Source organism: Antennarius striatus, chromosome 8, assembly GCF_040054535.1.
Source record: "Antennarius striatus isolate MH-2024 chromosome 8, ASM4005453v1, whole genome shotgun sequence".
Classification (NCBI taxonomy): Eukaryota; Metazoa; Chordata; class Actinopteri; order Lophiiformes; family Antennariidae; genus Antennarius; species Antennarius striatus.
Window position 1 is genome coordinate 20918423 of NC_090783.1, and position 21154 is coordinate 20939576.

The following is a 21154-nucleotide window of genomic DNA, read 5'->3' on the forward strand; positions in this document are numbered from 1 at the left end:
GGGCTTTGAACCAGATTTTTTTTTCCAATTGGTTCGTTCCGAACAAAAACAGTGTCATAATGTTTCCGGTTTTACGTTCCACCCATGAATTGGCATTCCTGAACAAAGAAATGTAGTTCCCGAATTGGTTAAAAAACGTTCCTTTTAAATATTATTAAGTAGGTAGCTTTAGGACTTTTAAATTGGCTGCTAAGGCAATTAGTTTACATACCGTAGATTTGTCCCTACAGCACTGGAACATAGGATGGAGTATCAGAGGAAGACGGAGAAGTTACCCAGATACATACACTTTACTAATTGGAGGAAGTTGCAGTAAAGTTTCAAAGTGTCAAAGCTTCAAAGCAGAATCCTGCTTTGAAAATGGCTACAGCTAATGAGTTAATGTCTAAATCAAACGTTCTTTTCAGATTGACAAATTGCAGTGGTTTACCTGTTATGAATATAATCCAGATTGGGAGACTGCCTTTTCCTTGACTGCTGGTGATATGCATCAATTTATCTCCTCACTCATCACGCATTGAGAAATGTGAGGTCAGATATTTTTTTCAAGAACGAAAAAAAAAAAAAAGGTACTAACTGGTTACTATTATTTTGAACAACTGATTCTGTGTTTTGTTCCTGGCAAAATTCAAAAAGTGTCTGATTTTCGTTGCTGTTCCATGAACCAGTTCAAAGCCCTGATTTATATTATTAAGACTTTTTCTCATAGTGGTTTCATAACTGGAAAGAAAACACTGCTGCACTAGACTCAAGTGTCCTTATTACATCCCGCTTCAAAGCAGTGATGTATTGTAATTGTCAGTGTCTGTGTGTTCGTCCGTTAGTCCACCAAATATATTCGAAACCGTTGCAGATAGAAAGAGGCAAAGGGGATGAAAATGAGATGATGACCTTGAGAAAACTTGGTAAAGGTTACTTTTCAACTTTTGTACACTCAGGAACTGCACGACATAGAAAGACGAGGGAGAAGGCCAGTGTGAGGCCAGTCTAAGATCATAGATCAAAGTTAGTGCTTTGATCTATGAAAGCAGGTCAGAGCACTAGCTTTGATCTTTGACCTATGCAAGTAGGTCAGGGTAAAATTTAGAATTCAGGGGTGTTGCGGGATGTTGCCAAGGCAGTCAGACTGCAACATCCCTGAATTCTAAATTTTACCCTGACCTACTTGCATAGGTCAAAGATCAAAGCGTGTGCTTTTCTTCAACGAATATGAAAATATAAATGGTACTTGGTTTTAAGTGGAAACACTAGATAAAAAATGGAAAGGACAGTGTATTGTGAGCTTATCTGTGTATATTTTTACAGCATCTCTGAGGGACCACAGTAGAAAATATTTCATGTTGACTGTTTCAATATATTTTCTCATTTAATACCAAATATGTGTGGCATTTCAAAAAACATTTGCAAAAAAACAACAGAAAGATGGTACAAGCTGAAATTTACAGCTATGAAATATTATTGATGAAAGATGCTAAATCCAAATTGAAGAACGTTTCTCCTCAATGCAGATCGCATTTAAAGAAGAACCACCGAGCCTTTTTCTAGTGGGCATCAAACTTCAGAATGTGCAATGTTAACCTTCCATTGTGAAACATTCAATGTATGGACATAGCAACAGTCCTCAAGAGGAACCCATTCTCCGGAAACTTGTTGCTGCTTCTTCAGTAGATACTTTTCAGCACAGTTGTTGAACATTTGTTGAACAAACAGGATTCATCTAAGCTTCCTGAACCTTTTCAGAACTTCTCGAAATGTCCGGTTTGATGCAGAGTATATTTGGAAGTGAATCTCTCCACGCTGTCCCCTTCCAGAAACTTCATGGCCCTCCAGTGAATCTTCCCACAGTTTTCTGGCTGTCCGAGAGGTCCCTGCTCCTCCTGGATGTACTGCAGCCACAGATCTTTTCGGGAATAAAAACAGCAGCCTGGGTTATAAATGGGATGTTAACTTTAAAAACAATTTCCAAAAAGAAAGGAAACCATATTAGTGTTTGTTCCAACCTCTGATTAATTTTGAATTTTGTGCTCAAGTCCAAGAATGTATTTTCACTCTAACTTTCATGTAGATATAAACTATGGTTAAATAAATGTTATTTAATATTTATCATTGGTACATTTGTGATGTTTTGTCAGACAGAAACCTTTAATTAGTCCTTCGTACTTGAACAATAGGAAAGAACATTATTTTTTCATTTTGACTTCAATTTCTTGGTAATTTAATCTCTCTTTACCGTCATCTGTGGTGCCAAATTCTTGCAAGACCCTCTCATAGTAGTCTCTCAGATTGTTCATCTTTGGAGTGTCCTGGATGAGAATACAACATTGTTATAACAGCTCAGAATTGTCTCTTCTTATCAATAATACGAGTAATTTCAATACCCAACATCTGTCCACACAATTTCTTTTCTGTCTTGAGTTGAAATGTTTTGTTATTTGTAACCTGCTCCCTACTGAAGACACTTAGGTACCGTATGACAATAGATGTATACATACTTGTTCCTTCTCAATCTGAATCATTCTGGTGAAAAAGGCCTTGGAAAGGGGACGGTCTTCTCGTAAGCTGTATGACAAAAGAAGTTCTTCTCAGACTAAGGTTATGAAGAGATATTTTTATTTTATTTTTTTACATTTTGATCAATTTTGTTTTTTTATATTGATTTCAATTCAAGACCATGTGAGCAGACAAGAGTTGTTTTTACCTTGTAAAGGTCTTCCTGGCTTTCTTGTAGCCTCCAGTGGAGTACGACCAATCTAGGTAACTCTCTTTCATCTCCATGGCAACAGCCGGCACTGCAGACAGAAGACCTCTCTGGGAGCAAATAACAAAACGAAACTGTCTGGAAGGCATTCTCAGTATGGAGGACAAGACAATGAAGTAGACACAAGGGGCTAATAATCTTTTTTGCTAAATCTTTTAGCTATTGATCCACAACCAAATGACCTCGTCAGTTCATGCAGTTCAAAGGTGAGCAGTGGATTTGTTTTTTATGGATCCATTTATTTTAAGTTAATGAAATGTGTTGAATATTTATAAGGAACAGCTCCACATCATTTGTCAATGAAAAAAATAAAAGTAAATGTCAAAAACCAGAACTGAATTGAGATGGTACCTTGAAGACAGCTTCGGTCTCTTCTGGACTTTGGTTAGCTGTACTCCACTGGACCTGAAGGTGCCAAATAGGCAGACTTTCCTGTCAAGACAAGAGAGATGATTTAGTTCTTAGTTTCTAACTGCATCCTTCCCAGCAGGAATTCACCTCGCTTGTCGTCAGTGTAACTTAAGTTCTTCCACCCATGAACTACACTGCGTGGCCAAAAGGCCACAAGTTGCCACCAAACAAAACAGTCACACACTAATATTTTGTTGGACCGCCTTTAGGATCGATTATGGCATGCATTCCCTGTGACATTGTTTGGATAAGCTACTGCAATATCATAAGTTATTTCCATCCAGTGATGATTTATTTTTTCATCAAGATCTTGCATTGATGATGATGGTTGGATCTGACCGCTGGACAAAGCTTTCTCCAGCACATCCCAAACATTCTCAATGGGGTTCACGTCTGGACTCTGGGATGACCAATCCATATGTGGGAAAATAATGTGTCATGCTCCCCAAACCACTCTGTCACAATTTCAGTCTAATGAATCCTGGCATTGTCATCTTGGAATATGCCCGTGTCATTGGGAATGAAAAAAAATCCATTGATGGAATAACCTGGTCAATCAGTGTATTCAGGTAATCAGCGGACCTCATTCTTTGAACACATACAGTTGCTGAACCTAGACCTGACCTAACCATGCATATTCCAAGATAACAATGCCAGTATTTTCTCAGTGTACTCAAGGATTTATAAATGAGTAATGAGTCGATGGCTACTGAATCTGACTACGACAGGTCAATATGCATGTAAACAATGTATGAGTATGTGACATTAATTGGTATAACAGATGCAAGCCATTTCCTAACACTTAAAAAAAAGTTTAGGAAAGTGCTGAAGGGTAATAATCCTTCTCACACTTCAACTTCTCAAGGCCACCACCTTATTAGTCTTAAGAAACCTGTACCCCAAGATATTCTGAGTAGTACAAGGCTTGCGTCTGAGTAGCATTGTATCATGCTGTCCAACAATTTGAAGGGTGAAGTACCAGCGTAACACAAAACTAGAGTTGTGCTGTGTGTGAAAGTTCAGGTATGAGCATTCATAAATGCTGGCTTCACCATTACTACTCTCACATATCTGGGGTGTTGCAGGGGATTTCTGAGGATTACTTCTTCCCCCATCCAAAGCTTTTAAATCTCTCGAGAGTACAGTATAGGGGTTAACTAGCAACGCTACTCATTAACCTTTCATGCCAAGTTACTAACATACGATTCTGTCATTCAAAATATAATTATAGATAAGATCACAGTAATGTGAGTTTTCATGTCGTGTCCACAGTATAATTTTTTTTTATATATATCAGAATCAGGTTGAGGGCATTTTGCATACTAGCAATTTTTGGTATATTGGCACATGACAATAGATATAATTCATGTAGAAAAAGGAACATGTATTTGCCTTTCTTCAATAATAAAGACGGAGCAGGCCTTTTGAGGGAGTCATATATAATGGAAAGCAAACGAATTGGATTGAGGACATGGCCCACTTTCATAGCAGTGCTGGTGTGTGTGTGTGTGGGTGTGTGTGTGTGTGTCAACTCCAGTGGGAATAATTACCGTTGTCCTGTAGAAACCCAAACTGGTGTGTTAGAGAAAGCAGAGGAAAAGATCAAACAAATTATGTAGAGTCAAAGCGAGCATGTGTAGCTCTGTGTACCTTGGGATTAATGTGTGTGAGAGCATCCTGGAACAGGCTGTCTACATCATCTCCGCTCCCCAGCTGCATCAGCGTCTGCAGTCTCAGGCTCCACGCTGACACCGATTGGTTGTAGCGCTCTGTGGCTGCTCTGGCAACACTGGCTGCTCCCTCAGCATCTCCGGAAGAGAGCAGTATCTGCAGCTTTAGTTGAAAGTCAGTGTTAAAACAAAAACAGGTTTCTCTTTTCTACCTCTGCAGGTAATTAAATAAACAATTAAAGAAATTTATAAATTAATACTTTCCCTCAAAATGTATATATTTAAAATGTTTTTACACAGAGAAGAAAGGAATGCTATCACACAGAGATAGCAGCTTTGGGACCAACTGCAAAATGTTGGCCCTGAATGACTTCTGGCTCAAGCAACAGGGAGAAAGGAAATATTGAATCAGGGAAATGAGATGCACCTCGAGGCTAGCATGAAAGGTCTCTGACTGGATCAAAAACCACAGTGACTCCAGGACATGAACACATACCCACAAGGACACCACTGAGCCACAAGCATGGATTTAATGAAGCCATTCACTTACCCAGATCTTATAATAATGCTCTTTCAGCAGCAAACAGTCACAAGCCCGCTGCAGCACTCCCAGCAGTCGCTCCTGCCTCTGGAATGAACACATTCATAAAAAGGTCAGAACTTTCCCTATATGTATCTAATTCCTTCATGTCACTGACATTTTTTGAGGTTTTAATGCACAGGACAAAACACAGTAGCAATCAAACTGATTGGTTTCAAAATGAACAATTATTACTTTCTCCTTCAGCTCTTCAACGTTAGTCTTCCTCTTCAGTCTCTCCAAGCAGAAATCCACATAGCAAGTCCACATGGGCTCTATGGGATACAAATCAAAGTGATGGTTTTCTTCTAATAACACACCCAAAAGGCAGGCTATGTGGGAAATATAGTTACATACAAATATAGAGCTAAATTTAAGATGTTTGAGAACTTTATAGGCCACCTACAGTATGTCACATAAACGTGGTAAAACCAGGATGACGTCAAATTTAGCAACACATAGCGGTATGTGAAAAATAATTTTAGTATCACTAAAAAGTATGTTTTTTTATTTTTCAGAATTATTGTCTTCCAGTTTCAGAGAACATACAAGCGGCAAACTGATAAGACCTCAAATGTAATTCAGGCTATTTACATAAAAGTACCCAATACCTAGTAATTGTCATACTTTCAAAAAAAAAAAGAAGAGTTTCCTGAAAACAATTACTAGGCAAAACTTTCATCACAATTCAAGCCACAATGTTTTCAGCTTCAATAACTGTCTTTTTTTATTTATTTTTTTTAGTGTGAGCCGTTACCAGTGTTCAGGCTTTTGATTCCCTCCTCATAAATCTGGCAGCAGCGCTCCTCTCTGCGGTTGATATCGGAGGCCCGGCCTTTGGCTGTCTGCAGCTCCTCTCCTGCTCCTGGTGCCTCCAGCTCCCTTTTTGCCATGAACTTCCAGGTCACACTGTCTTCAGTATAGTTAACCTGTAAGCTGCAAACAAAGGGAGCAGTGTAGGTGTGTCTGTGCGGCACAGTGCAACACAGTGGAAAAAAACAAATCAGCTACCGCCTTACTCTTGTAAGATGAGGTCCTGGAGTTCTTTGGTGAAGTCAAAGATAGCTGCTATGCTCAGAAGTGAGATGACAAACTCTGCTTCTGTTGGACAAGATAGTGGCAAAAGCTAAGGTGACCTGACAATTTTGTTGTAAAAGTTAGACATATTCTTATGTTTTCTTGCTGGGCATCGGGACAGACATGTTCCCCAGTGACTTGGCTTGTTTGGTATTTGGAGAAATTTTCTGACACCACAATAAAAAAAAATAAAATTGTTGTTTAAATTACAACATATGTTAAGAGTGAAAATACTTGAATTGATGACTGTTTTTATGGCAGGGTCTTAAATGTCTGCTTTAGTGGTTCAGTCCTCAATGCAACAATCCAACTAACATTGATTTTACTTCAACACTTTTTTTGACAATTCTGCAAACAAATGACTTTAATATGGCCTACCATTGATTTTCGCTGTAGCATCTCTGTACACGACCTCTGCCAGTTTAGCACTCAGGATCTCTGGAGAAAACTCATATTCACCCTAAAAAAAATTTCAAAAGCCGTTATTCAGACACTGTGGAGAAAGTGAGAGTTTGTGTGTGAATGTGTGTGTATTGACTTTTTTCCATTTGCCACTTTTTGTGACCCACTCACCAGGTCCATTTCAGCTTTCTCCAGCTCGCTCTTCTGCCTCCTCAGCTTTTCACAATGCAGCAGCTCCATGCGGAAGTACTAACAAGGGGTAGGTCGGGAAATTCAGAGAAGTATATTTTGACACAATTTGAATATTAAACGTTCCTTTTCACAGAGGCAAAACTTTCAAAAGTTTTGCCATCAATGATACTCAAGTATCATTGATGGTTTCATTTGTTTTATATTTCGGTATAAAAAAGCAAACAGATTTTTCTTCTTTTACCTCCTGGTAGACTTTCTTGTTGTTGGGATGGAAGCGGAGGGCTCTGAGAAACAAGTGTCTTGCACTTTCAGAGGAACATCTGTCCTCCAGCTCACTCTTGGCTGCCATGATCCAAAGTGCTGTTAAGCATACAACAGATGAAAAACTTAAGTCTTTATTCAGTTTAATTTGTAGGTGTTGTCAATCTCCTACTATCTTAGGATATATGTGTATCCTGTCCCTCCTTGAGATTACAGCACAGTAAACTGAATTTACAAGAGTAGGATTTACAGCAGAATGAAATGGTTTATACCCGGTTTGTCTGGATGTATGGCGAGCATGGCTGAGAACACCTTACTGATCTGACCTTTGGTAGCCTGTTGAGAGAAAACCAAAGAGTAAATAACTTAACGCAAGACGGCAGCACTTTGAATGTTTTACTTTGAACAAATAATGAAATCTTTGCATACCCATTTCTTACAGAAAGCAACATGTGAGAGCCACAGCTGGACATCGTCCTGTGGGAAAAGAACAGAGACCTCATTGGGATTCTATATCATCCACATTAATACACAACAAAAATACAATACAAATGTCCTGTGTAAGGTACCTTCCACTTTTTTGTTGCTCTTCTGAAGACGCTATTTATTCTATTAATGATGGGGAACTCGATCTCCTGTCTTTTAAACTGGTAGTGTATGTGCTACAAAAAACAAAGTTAGGTTCATCCCCCACTCCATAGTTCACATGAGAAAAACATCAATCATATCCAAAGCATATCAGAATGAGATGAAGTTAAAAAAAATACTTCACTTACCTCTCTTCTCTTCTTAATCAGCTCTAAAATATTGATTTCATACTGAAATGAAACAAAATGTTAAAGTTGCTGCGTCAAACATATCACTAGCTTCTGTTTTCCGACATGCACACAGTTACCTGGATGTATTTAATGAAGTCCTCTTTGTTAATCATCAGCCTGTGGAGCTTGTATTCCATAGCTGTCACTCTCTTGATTATCATCCTGAAATACAGAAAGAAGCACAGTTTCTGAATTCCAGCACGACTTGATTAGATTGTGGGTTTTATATACGATAGATCTATTCATCAATCTTTCTTTTCTGGAGTCACAGAGGCAAGGGATTAGAGTAAGGTTCTCCCAGTGGAACACTCCCAGCTCCTTACAGCTCCTACAGACCATAGATGAGGTCAATAAACTGGTAAATCAAGCATTTTAACTTCCATCTTAGTCCCCTCTTCACCACCGTGGTCAGATACAACTGTATGTCCAAATTACACACCAAATTGTGACTCCATCCCAGGCACACTATATAGGTCACCATCAAAAACTACAGTTGTATTCAAAATCCAACAACTTTATGAACCCAAAGAAAGCAAAAAACAATTCACTGGTGGAAGCTATTTTGCCTTTGGGATCACTGAACCTCAGTGAACAATCACAATTATAGTGGTGTGATCAAAAACATCCTTAACAGGGAGTGGGAACTTCAGGCATTTGTAGTTAACCATGTTGAAGACAGTCAGGCACTCTCCTAATGCTTGGATCTTCACATATGGAAAGCAAACAACCATTCATAAATGCACGGCACAACACAGACCAGCTCTACAGGTTTGGGCCCAGTGTCAAGGACAGAGAACATTCATCTGAAAACCACAATATAGACACTATGGACAGAGACAGATTGTTTGAGAGGGGAATGAAAGAATTATTTGTTAAACTGAAATAACCATCTCTAAATAAATGTGAGTGTCTGGGTCACCACTTCTCGCCCACATACAACACAGATTCACCATCTCTGTTCAGAAAGTTTCCCAGTTGTTCACATTCTGAACAGCATAACAGTTGTGCCTTCAACAATCCATAATAATGGTGACTTGGACTCAGCTGTAAACCACATCCGGTCTGAGAAATCCAATGAGCACTTCTAACATTTTGTTACTTAAGGGCTTTCCATTGATTTTATTGTGTCTTCAACACAACACCGTAAAGCCGGTTCATCAATTCCACGACGACCTTTGTGGCTGCAAAAGGTTTTTCGATTTTGATGGTTGCATTTTAAAACCACAAATCAAATAACGACTCGCTTTTTGATATCGGTGTCTGAAACGAAAATAACCAAAAGCCTCACGGACACCCTCTGTATATTACATGTTGTCTTACTTGACTTCTTTCTTGGTGAACAGTCCAACTCTCTCCAACTGCTCCAACTCAGGGATCCTCTCCTCGATACGCTGCTGAACGACCTCCGCCATCTTCCCAAGTAGGCGTTAGAAGCTGGTTGACTATTCTGTAGGTTAATTAATGGTTATTACAGACAATCTTAAAGGTATATATCCATATACACGTTAATAACGTGAGAAACACGGTTGAAATCCTCTACACACATGTGTAGCAGTCTGCCGGGTTTTCCGGTTCCGTCTGGAAATACTTCCGTGAGGAAACACAGACCAGTTCCACATGCTACAATGATCTGGACTAGTCTATCCACCGGTATAACGTAGGGCGACACACTATTTTAACTCTTTTTATCATATCAAATAGCACTCATTTTACTTTAACCGTCAAAGTAAATAGATAATTGTTGAAACCATTTCCACATTAAGCGATTCTAATGATTTCCATTAATGCAACCTGGACCGAAACGAACATATAAATAGTGAATTCTTAACTGAGGTGGAAAAAAAAACGATTTTGTTGCTGAATCTGAGCTGCAGAAAAAGAGAAAATACGTTGAAATTGCATATTTTGTTTTATTATTTGCCATCCGTTAGTTTTAAAATCATGATTGGAACATTATTATTAAATTTCCCTAATACTGTATACCCATAAGCATAGCGACGTTGCGAGTACAGTAAATATGCTGTGAAATTGTTTTAACATTAACGTACAACATTCCGTATAAATGATCATTCAGCGAATGGCTACTCGTTTCTTGATTTACAGAAAGTCATACATCATCATACAACTTCTGTCAACCAGTTAGAAACGATCATAGAACAGTAAATGCATTGAGACCGTTGTGGGGTGCAACTCATTGTTACGTCGCCTTGATGTGAATGCTGATAAACTTTATTTCCCGCAAAAATCGCAGAGAGCGAGAGCGGGTTGTATGTCATCTCCGGAGGGCAGCAGCCAATCACAGTGCTGCATTCTCTTAGTCCTTCTATTGGCTGTTAACTGACTAGTACTCTGTTGTTTAGTACGATTTGAAGGAAAACGCACCGACAGTAAATTACAAAAAGCTGTTTCGTAATTTTATACAAAATACTCAGATATCAAGCGGCCTTCGTGACAGCTGAATGCGGGGGGAACCTCAAGCACACGGAGGCTTGTTTTCAAGTGAGCCATGCTAGCCCCGCTAGCTAACTAGCCGGACTCTCGTCGCCTCCTCTTCCATCTTCATGGGTTGCTGCTGCTCTATCTACCGGGCTTGAGCTGGAGGCAGCAAGGCTAACAAATTAATGCCATCGGCCAGGGTGGGTAGCCCGTAGTTATGTCCTGTAGCTATCGCATGTCGATTTTAAGGTTTTCGTCAATCGGGAGCTCAAAATATGATTGATCACTACTCTGAGACACCAGGCTAACTAACATGTTAGCATTGTGCTTTTTAGCCGAGCTGGCTAGCTCGACTGCTAACGCGAGTATTTGTCTACTAGCTAGGCCAACATGTTGTTTAGTCACCATTTATTCAGTTGTAATTATGTACTAACATGTAGTCTTGATTCTCCCACAGAACTCAGGTCATATTATGAGTGGGGCAAGTTGCAAAGCTAACGGTGCTGTGTACCCCGCCTCATCAGCAATGATGAACTCTGTGAAGAAGCCGAAGATGGAGCAGATTCAGGCCGACCATGAGCTGTTTCTACAGGCCTTTGAAAGTAAGTCCCAGCTGCTGGGCACTGTGTAGTGTTTGGAAACATCAGAGTAACTTTTCTATTACTTCAATCAACATTTTCCTACCCGTTTAACTTTATCGCAAATTAATTTTTTACTGACTTGTTTTAGCTGACATGTTTCTATTAACTTAACATAAGTACAAAATGTTGTGCATGTGCCAAACAAAAGTTTAGAGATGACAATATCAGACTTGAAGAAATGAAAAATACATCTCATGTCTTTACTGTAATTACATTTTTACTGTAATTACATTTTAGTGGATGTTTTATCTGTTCCTCAATCATAAATATTGTATATATTAGTAATATTGTACAGAATTTTTTGTGGATGCTGGCAAGTTGAACGTGGCAATAGGTTAATGGAGACTCCTGCCTCATAAATCAATAAAACTGCACTTGTTAACACTTATTTAGCTGATTCTGGTTCAGAAATGTTACTGAGTTATCATAGTAGTAAGGATTATTGAAAGTAGTCACATTTAACATCACAGTGATACATGTTTCCTTTTCCAGAACCAACTCAGATATATAGATTTCTCCGCACAAGAAACTTGATTGCTGTAAGTGAAGTACTATTCATATTGTTGCTGTGTGGGGTAACAAATTAAACAAGTCATTAATAATTCTTTTTTTGTTTTAGCCCATATTTTTGCACAGGACACTCACATTCATGTCTCACAGAAACGGTCGATCAAATGCTAAAAGGTAGGAAATCCTTTTGTATTTTCCTTCATGAAACTTGACAAGATTCTACTTTTGATACAAATTTGCCTTGAAAGATCTGTTAATTTCTACAAAGAGTGTCCACTGTTACAATAGTTATTAATTTTGAACCTTTGTGTTTTGAACCACCCTCCCCCTGCCAGGAAAGCATTTAAAGTGGATGATATGTTGAAGACAGTGGAGAGGATGAAGGGAGAGCAGGATTCTCCAAGGTAACACAAATCTATGAGAGTAGCTGTGGACTTTTATTTTTCCATAATGTTTATGGGGGAGAAAAAGTAATAAGTAAGCAGAATTTGTGACCAGTTGGGCCTCTTAATAAGAACCAATTTAACATGTGCATTTTTCTCTTGTGGTTCTTCAGTTTGTCGTCACATCTACAGTTAACCTTCACTGGGTTCTTCCATAAGGATGGTAAGCCAGTTTTACTGTTTGTCAAATTCTTTTGTTTACTTTTTACCTGGCACCAGGTGTATGCAAATACAATTACTTCTCTTAGTCCTCACATTTCAGTCTTTTGCATGTGTTTATTGCACACATCTGTAGTGTGATGACAATGAAAATAAGATTTGTGGGTCAGTTCTAGATGATAATAACTTAAATTGTGGGAAGTCGAGATCCAAAAGCTCACATTTGGTCAGAAACACAGAGACTGCTAGAATTTCTGCGCTCAGAATGTGAATGACCAGTTTTACATGTTCTGTGGGGGCTGCAAGACTTAACCCAGGTTAATAGTATAAATGTAAACACACTGAAAGTACCATGTTGTGATGACATTACACAACAGCATTTACCACAGATTTGTGTTAAAATGAACAGGTTCCTAAACAGCTGGTGCCAAACAAATCCAATAGATTTATGCAGAAATAACAATGAAATTGTGTGTTACTTAAAAAAAATTGTGGGACACAAATCTAAATTAAAATAACCAAAAACTGTTGTTGTTTTTTGCATTACAGAAAAGCCATCTCAGAATTCAGAAAACGAACAAAATTCTGTGTCCTTAGAGGTGCTACTTGTCAAAGTCTGCCATAAAAAACGCAAGGTAAAGTAAAACGTCACAGAAACTCTCACTTTTGCTTAAAAAGAAGGTAATTTCCAGGGATTTCTGTTTCGTAAATTTTATTATTCCTTTCAGGATGTCAGCTGCCCGATTAAGCAAGTGCCTACAGGTAAAAAGCAGGTGCCTTTGAATCCTGACAGTAACCAAACCAAGTCTGGCTCCTACCCTTCCTTACTGGTCTCCAGCAACGAGTTTGAGCCCAGCAACAGTCACATGGTCAAGTCCTATTCCCTGCTGTTCAGGGTGTCACGCACAGGGAGGAGGGATACAAACGGTCTGATCAACAGAGAGGCCAATGAGAATATTGGTAGAATATAATGCTTATATTTTGTAGCTTAAATTGTTGGTAGTTGAAGGTGAAACTTCACACCATGATTTTTTTTTTTGTGTGCAAAGATGTAACAGATACTCCAAGTAGAAAGAAACGCAGCTCATCCCACAGAGAAGAGGGAGAGACCACAGAGACCTATGTTGCACAGATGACTGTCTTTGATAAAAATAGGTCAGCTTTAATCTTTATTTTTGTGGAAAACAATTATTACTGTTTTTCTTGGCTACACTTTAAAATCATAACTTGACATGTCATCAGGAGATTACAGCTGCTGGATGGGGAGTACGAAGTGTCAATGCAAGGAATGGAGGACAGCCCTGTCAGCAAGAAGCGTGCTACATGGGAAACCATTCTGGATGGAAAGGTAAGTGTTTGTAAATGCAGACACGAAGTGTGTCTCACCCTGTCCCTCTTAGTGCCTTTGACCATTACTCTGTGTGATTCCCACAGAGACTGCCACCGTTTGAGACGTTTTCTCAGGGACCCACATTACAGTTCATTCTGCGCTGGACTGGGGATGCTACTGGCAAGTCCACTGCCCCTGTTGCCAAACCCCTTGCAACCCGCAACTCGGACAGCTCTGGTCCCATGGAGACGAGAACCAGCAACCACCGAGCTGCCCTTATGAGTACGTACAAAACCTCCAAAGGACAACATAGCATAATTTGTCTTTTATTTAAAAAAATGTCATTACAGCTTGAATTTGATTAAGTCCATGTAACTCATTTGATGTTAAAAGTTTCCAGTTCCATCTTGTGCTTCATTTAAAGTTCTTGAAGCATTTGTAAAGGACACCAAACAAAGAAGTTAAGAATTTATATCATGTAGGATTTTGAACAAATCTTGGGTCATGGTTTTGGATTTTACATCTGCTGGGATTCTGGCATGGGTTCGATTATTTACAACTTTTTCTAGTAAAGGCAACCGAATGAGTCATAAGCATCGAGTTGGCAGTGTAATAGCTTGCTCATTGAATAAAGCCCTGTTTATAAGGTTTTTGAAGTAATGAATTGTGTGTAACAATAGCTGGCAAAATACTTGCATAAAAAATATTAGGAAATGGGAATTATTAGCCAATGCCTGACATCTTCCATCCGGCTGTGCTCTGTTGATAGCAGGCTTGATTTGTGACCTTTAATAAAAGAAGAAATTTGCACAAATATTTGAGGAAGTAATGGACACCCTCTTCCAGCTACCCCAAGGAGACGTTAGCTCAGTTACAAAACAGGTTCTTAAATCTAAGGTATAAAGTATACACCAATGAAACACAAGCAAACCTTCCTCTTTTCTCATTGTTTTCCAACTGCTATGGTTGGCAAAATTTTTGTTCCTATCTTCTGTGCCATGTACCACATACTTCACATACTTTTCATTTATAGTATGAATAATATAATTATGTATGACACAGAACCGAGATTAAAAATTTCTGTAACACAAACCAATGTTTAAATTCCAAAACTTTCAGTCCTTGATTTCACATGGAAAACAGTGTGTTTTCTCAAATGCCCGTTTGTCGTATGTATGAAGTTGAATTTGACATTTGGTGACTGTCCAAGAAATGAGCTCCATCTGTTCCCGTCAGCAGTGAAAGAGTCGGTCAGCACAGACATTCAGACAAGGAAAGAGCAGATTCCATGTGAGCCCCGGCAGAAGCTACGTATATTTTATCAGGTAACATACATTCCTCGAAGAAAATTATTTACAGGTGACCACTTCACATGAAAAATTTGAGGTGGCTGAAAAGCAAAATCTAAAAAAATGTTTGGAATTTCTTTCCTTGAGAGAATGTTGTTGTGTCAAATGCAAAGAATCACGTATGTACTATGTCTAAGAAATCTGGTTTACCTTGTAACTAATGCAGTCTGTCCTTGTGCAGTTCTTGTACAACAACAACACTCGGCAGCAAACGGAGGCAAGAGATGATCTTCACTGTCCCTGGTGTACCCTGAACTGCAGCAAACTGTACAGCCTGCTCAAACACCTCAAACTCTCCCACTCACGCTTCATCTTCAACTATGTGGTGAGGAGCGGAGTGCTGCTGATCATAAATCCTTGGCCACACTGCCTGATTTCATAGAATTCTATAAGTTATAGATGAATCAAAAGTTACCGGTCTGCGTTGGTGGTGTGAATGAGCTCATTCTGAGTCAGCTTTTCAGATCGATGATGCAGACGAGAAGTCTTGATTTATTTCCCAACAATGTCTAAATGAAGATCTCTAATAAAATAAAGAGACACATCGCCTGTACATTCTAGGGTAACATGAGACTGTCTACAGTGAAAAACATTTTACAGCAGCTTTATTACCACACTGATTTGGACAAAAAAAAAACTCTTTTTGATGAAATCCAAAACAACATTCCAATAAATAAACTGACACGTTCATGAAAATCCATCAAATAGTATTTGTGTAATCCTGTTAGCAGACAGGAGAACCACAACATCCCAGAGAAGATACAATGTTGAGTTGATTATTTGATTGCAGGCCTTGTTTTGAAATGAGTATTTTGAAAAAATATATCACATTACTGAAGATAGGCTTGAGGCACAAATATTATCAGGACATTTCAAACAGTGTGTGATAGATTAGACCGTCAGTAAACTGTTGACTGAGTCAGGCGAGCAGAATGTGCTTCAACAAACTTTGTGCTTTTAGTAAATATGCAAGAAAAATTGGAGATAGGGAAAATAAAATTTTTTAAAAATTAGTTCCAGACCTCCTTTGTTTTTGCTTCAACGGTGATTTTTTTCCCCTCCTATCTGCAGCCTCATCCCAAAGGAGCACGGATAGACGTGTCCATCAATGAGTGCTACGACGGCTCATATGTTGGCAACCCTCAGGATATCCACAGTCAACCAGGCTTTGCCTTCAGCCGCAACGGCCCAGTCAAGAGGACCGCTGTTACCCACATACTGGTCTGCAGGTAAATTTATTATGAAGACAGCTGTTTAACAACAGACACATGTCGGATGTGAATAAGTAGCCACGTTTAATTCTATTCCTTCCTGTCAAAGTTGGTGATGAATTTAATCAATTGAACAATCGTAAAAGATGTATTCATCAGCAGTGATTTGGGTTAAAGCAGCTAAAGAACACGAACAGTATACCCACAGTAGATCGGCTCTTTTGAATTGGCAGGTTGTCCAAATGGTGCATTAAATACATGGAAAATTCAAGTGATATTTTTAGATTTTCCGTTTAACTGGTCAAGATTTACCATTTGTTTTTTGTTTTTTTTTGTTTCTTTGTTTTTTAAAATAAAGTGTCATGTGGATCCAGATGATAATCCAAATCTAGTCATCCAGAATGTTTAATGTCTAGAGCTCAGAGAGCATTCAATGCTATGAGATGGTAGCAAAAAATTCACAAACTTATGATCAAAATGTACCAAAAACTGTGCCATTTCACTTTGGTGTCAAATTTGTCTTATATTCAGAAGTTACTGATTTAGATCCTAAAGTAAACCACTATCTTCGAGATTTTTTTTTTCTTGGATATTTAGCAAACTAAGAATGATACCAATGTGGAACAGTCATGCCAATCTTTCATGGATCTTTACAGTATTGGTTTAAGGTACAATGACATAATGGGAAAACCGAGATGCCTGGGCAGACCAGAGAAAATTGAAATGCCAATGTAAAAGCTGCAGATGCATGATAAATGTTCTCGCTCCCCTTCTATGAGGCCCAAGAGGACCAAACCGAGTCTGTCTGAATTCTTGGAAACTGAGGACGGAGAGTTGGAGCAGCAGAGGACGTATGTCAGTGGCCACAACCGCCTCTACTTCCATAGTGACAGCTGCATGCCTCTGCGGCCCCAGGAAATGGATTTGGACAGCGAGGATGAGAGAGACCCAGAGTGGCTCAGAGAGAAGACTGCGACGGTGAGGAGCCGCTGCCGTTTGTCATTTTTGTGACTGACCACGAGGATCAGAAGCAGCCTTGAGGCTGTCACTAACCGATGAAAATCATACACGTAAAGAATTTGAAATGGATAAATGTATTTGTGGTGGTATATAATCATGATTTTACCTTTTTATATAATTGTATGAAACCGCTAAACTTCTTTGATTTGAAATCCCAGGGTGATTTCAGCCTAGAACACAAGCATGGTACCTAATCTTGTTTGGAATTGCCACATTTGTGTTGTAACTGTGTCGACAACTGTTCTTTCACTATAATGTTGTCCTTTATTCAGATTGAATCATTTCCATCCCATCAATTTATTCTGTGGTATTATTCCAACCTTATTTAAAAAGTCAAAAACAAAGTCATTGTGGTGATTTAGTAGTCATCTTGACTGGGACCTATAAAATAGTGCTCAAAGCAGGTGGCTTAGCTTGCTATGATTTGTATTTCCTGAACCTGTTCACATTATTTGTTATTAATATTGATGATTTTACTATCAGGGGAAATGGCAAACACCTAAAATTCATGTTTTCATATTAATTGTTTATTCTTCTCCATACCATACAACACAGTCTCTTATAGTCGTATCACTTAATCATCAATCTATAACAAAATGTTATTTACTTGCAGCAACTGGATGAGTTCACAGATGTGAACGAGGGAGAGAAGGAGGTGATGAAGCTGTGGAACCTGCATGTCATGAAGCACGGGTATGTTCAATTTTACGGCATCGAAAACATGACAATGACTGAGTCCTGAGTCTCTTTGTCTCTGTCTGGTTGTCTCTCTAATCTTATCTCTAAATAAATCATCCATCTATCCATTATCTTGTAGACGAGATGATTGCAGTCGTCTCGTCTACAATTGCTTATCCACCGCCGTGAGTCACGGGTCTGCTGGATCCTATCCCAGCTGACTACGGGCAAAAGGCGGGGTACACCCCGGATACGACAGCAGCTCATCACGGTTTATAATAATCACGTTTAAGCAACACAAAAACTACGTATTTATTCTTGAAGATGGCTGTAGACAAATAAATATATTAACTCGTATTGAAGCCAAACTATTCTGTTTTCCTTGCAGTTTCATAGCAGACAACCAGATGAATCAGGCCATCATGCTCTTTGCTGAGAACTGTGGCTCCCACATCATCCGCCGCAATCTGTGTCGCAACTTCCTCCTACATCTAGTCAGTATGCACGACTTCAACCTGGTGAGCACCGCCACCATCGACCGCGCCATGGCCCGGCTGCGACAGATCCAGGAGGAGCTGCCGTTCAACGAGGAGGAGCAGAATGACCATGATCTGGTGTCAGGAGGAGCCTGCAATGGCACTGGGGTCACCTCCATTGGGGGCAAGCAGGGCAAGAGGACAAAAAGCGCACTAACAGACTGATGTAGGATGGATCAATAATTGCCGATGAACACCCCCCCAAACCCCACCCCCATTTGGGTATTGCTTTTTGTTCAGTGAACAATCGCCAACCCTTTGGTGCTTTGATAAGTGAGAAACTGGTCACTGAAGAATCTGACCTGAAGGAGATCAGTATACAAGGTAAAAAAAAAAAGAAAAGTTTTTTGAAAAATGAAAATTGAACCAAATATGAACAATATATACATGAATCCTCCACATGTACACAAACTAGGAAATTGAGGACTGTAAGATGCAATTTGAACCTACTCAATATGCATTTAGTAGGTGCCACTGAAGTATCTTTTAGGGGTGAGTGTGTGAACAGTCTTCTAATGTGGCATGTCTTCGGTATGTCCTTGTATCAACTGTATCAAGACTACAGTTAAACTGTACTGTTAACATTGTCTCTTATTTGTACACATACACAGTAATCTTGTAGAAAACTTATCCTTTTTAGCTGATTATTTTAGCACTTGGTGTTTGTATTTAGAAAGCTTACCTTTAAATTGTATTTTTTTAAGCTGCACCAAATGTTAAATCTGCAGTGTAGGACTAAGATCCAAGCCCTTGCTATAAAGGCTCCTACAATACTAGTGCTGATTTAGCCAATCACCAGAAAAATCTCCAGAGATTTTGCAGATATCCCCATGCTTGTGCTGGTGCACCAGTAATTATGTTTTTTACATTATTACATCAACCAGCAGTGATTGGTTTGAGTGGAGAGCAGCTGTGGTGTTTGTGTAATTCCCCTCGCTGCCAGAGGGGGGAGACAAACGTTCTAGACTGCAGGTTTAATGCAGCTTTTCTGTTGACATCTGTGAAGAAATTTAAATGGGTTTGAGTTCACTTTTGTGAATGACCTAATCTTTCAATGGGCATACAGTCAAGAGAATATGACGGTAAGAATCTAGACTTTTAATCAATGTCTGGAGTACATAATGCCTATAAGACTTATGTTAGGACCCCACAGCTGTTGTGGGTTTTGCTGGTAGTTTGGCATGAAAATAGTTTTATAATGTAAAGCTTTGGAACTAGGAAAAGAATAAATTCAGACTGACAGCCCCGTCACTTCGAAATTGTTTCATCTGCATTGATGATGGCTTATGGAAAGTCAGGGAACTCAACTTTTCTGAATATTTTCTTTTTCCTAGCATTTACTGAAACAACCAGCAGTGCATAAATTCACGTTTGTGTAGATTGTATAGCATTCAAAATATAAAAAAAAACAAGTTTTTGATGATACTGGCACCTGTGGTTTCTTTTCCCTTTTGAGGTTTGAATGTGTAGGAATAAGGAATTTGAACATGTTCTCCCATGTAATTAGACATGGGTGTGGCTGTAACTGACAGAAATGTGTATAAATGTAATCACATCAAATATTTAGCAAAGCCTGGCTATGGATCCAATAATTAACAGATTGCAATCTCTCTCTCTCTCACACATGCTGTTTATTGGATGATTGGGTTTCAGGTCAAAATCAGTTTTCTGTCCTTTTGGGTGCAGGTTATGCCAAAGTGGAATATCTCCATCTGTTTTCTTTTAAGTGCTGTATTTTTTTTTAACCATTCTTTTATTTCTTTCCATGGCAACTTTTTGAAAAGCAGCTGTAGTGTGCACATACGTTGGTGGCCGTCACCATTCATTATTCAGACTTCCCTTGTGGTCAACCAAATGTAACAGTATATTTTCTGTATCCATTTGCAAAAGGGAGACATATTCACTATTGTTAAAACACCCTGTTGAAAATTGTGAACTGTACACTCTGGCTAAGGGGATTTTATATTTAAGAAATAAAATACATTTGACCTTATCTATATGTAATGTGTTTTTCTGATTCAACTCTTGTCCTTTCAGCTTTTCCCTTCAGGGGTCGCCAACAGCGAATCAGTTGCCTCCATCCGGGCTTTGAAATAATGTTTCAGCTGTACCTGCAGGAGAGCTTACCTGACTTTCACCCTTAGTAAGCTACGATAGGCTTCAGCAGCACAGTGATAAGGAGGTGGATGAGTAGCTATAAACATGTGGGTGGGTGGATGGATGGACTTCCTACAACAAGTGACTTTTGAGGGCAGGACGGTTCTGAGATCAGGACCCCAAGTTCAGAGCAATCCTGAGGAACACCAGCCACCACCTGCACACCACCTTCTCCCAGCAGAGGAGCGCCCTGTGGTTGAGTGTGGGGGAGGTGATGGACTTGAGATCTACTGGAGTAGTACCGGGGTGTCATTAGGGCTGATGACGTGTCTTGTACCATGTTATGACGGATGTGCCTGTGTCTGCCTGTCTGTCATCCTGAAGTTTCACTTGCACAAATTCATGAAAGCTCATTTTCAGCTTCTTGCAAATACACGATCTTTGGTCTTGTCAAATCTCGTCGCACTCGATTTTACGTCATCCCAGAGCTTTTCGTGTATTTTTAATTACTTAAAAGGTTTAAAAATTTTCACGGTGTGTGTATTTGTTTTTTAAAACTTTATATTTTGTTGTAT

The 21154-nt window shown here is 39.1% G+C and overlaps 2 protein-coding genes across 5 annotated transcripts; one reads left to right on the plus strand and one right to left on the minus strand.

The window, feature by feature from the left end:
• Nucleotides 1-1156: 1156 nt before the first annotated feature.
• Nucleotides 1157-9741, minus strand: utp6 (UTP6 small subunit processome component). 2 transcript variants are annotated; one of them, XM_068321768.1, is made up of 20 exons: nt 9714-9741; nt 9490-9616; nt 8247-8331; nt 8128-8169; nt 7921-8013; nt 7781-7828; nt 7624-7687; nt 7332-7450; nt 7070-7147; nt 6875-6956; nt 6439-6520; nt 6177-6355; nt 5615-5694; nt 5390-5467; nt 4820-5002; nt 3110-3190; nt 2699-2808; nt 2493-2559; nt 2231-2303; nt 1157-1900 (listed from the first exon to the last, which is right to left on the minus strand). In XM_068321768.1, exons 2-20 carry the CDS (start codon nt 9579-9581, stop codon nt 1737-1739), a joined length of 1800 nt encoding a protein of 599 aa, XP_068177869.1. In that variant the 5' UTR covers nt 9582-9616; nt 9714-9741; the 3' UTR covers nt 1157-1736. The 2 variants fall into 2 exon arrangements, with proteins under 2 accessions (XP_068177869.1, XP_068177868.1); XM_068321767.1 differs by having other exon boundaries at nt 9490-9735.
• A 743-nt stretch (nt 9742-10484) lies between these two features.
• suz12b (SUZ12 polycomb repressive complex 2 subunit b) lies at nt 10485-21009 on the plus strand. Of its 3 annotated transcripts, XR_011036891.1 has the most exons (18): nt 10485-10805; nt 11063-11207; nt 11739-11785; nt 11866-11930; nt 12092-12160; nt 12313-12362; nt 12908-12993; nt 13087-13318; nt 13408-13513; nt 13601-13706; nt 13793-13970; nt 14925-15013; nt 15219-15362; nt 16109-16266; nt 17028-17226; nt 17882-17961; nt 18335-18806; nt 20520-21009. XR_011036891.1 is itself a non-coding variant. In XM_068321149.1 (17 exons), the coding sequence occupies exons 1-17, from the start codon at nt 10791-10793 to the stop codon at nt 18645-18647; spliced, it is 2082 nt and encodes a 693-aa protein (XP_068177250.1). In that variant the 5' UTR covers nt 10485-10790; the 3' UTR covers nt 18648-20475. The 3 variants fall into 3 exon arrangements, 2 of the variants coding, with proteins under 2 accessions (XP_068177250.1, XP_068177251.1); XM_068321149.1 differs by lacking the exon at nt 20520-21009 and having other exon boundaries at nt 18335-20475; XM_068321150.1 differs by lacking the exon at nt 20520-21009 and having other exon boundaries at nt 14928-15013; nt 18335-20475.
• Nucleotides 21010-21154: the final 145 nt, after the last annotated feature.

Excerpts from the sequence above, each read along its gene's own strand:
- suz12b (XM_068321149.1), top strand. Across the intron at positions 13,514-13,600 it reads ACTGTCTTTGATAAAAATAG|GAGATTACAGCTGCTGGATG; the intron begins GTCAGCTTTAAT and ends ACATGTCATCAG. Across the intron at positions 16,267-17,027 it reads ACCCACATACTGGTCTGCAG|GCCCAAGAGGACCAAACCGA; the intron begins GTAAATTTATTA and ends CCCTTCTATGAG.
- utp6 (XM_068321768.1), bottom strand. The coding sequence starts at position 9,581 with ATGGCGGAGGTCGTTCAGCAGCGTATCGAGGAGAGGATCCCTGAGTTG. Across the intron at positions 5,695-6,176 it reads AATCAAAAGCCTGAACACTG|AGCCCATGTGGACTTGCTAT; the intron begins GTAACGGCTCAC and ends TGTATCCCATAG. Across the intron at positions 5,003-5,389 it reads AGCATTATTATAAGATCTGG|CTGCAGATACTGCTCTCTTC; the intron begins GTAAGTGAATGG and ends TTTCAACTAAAG.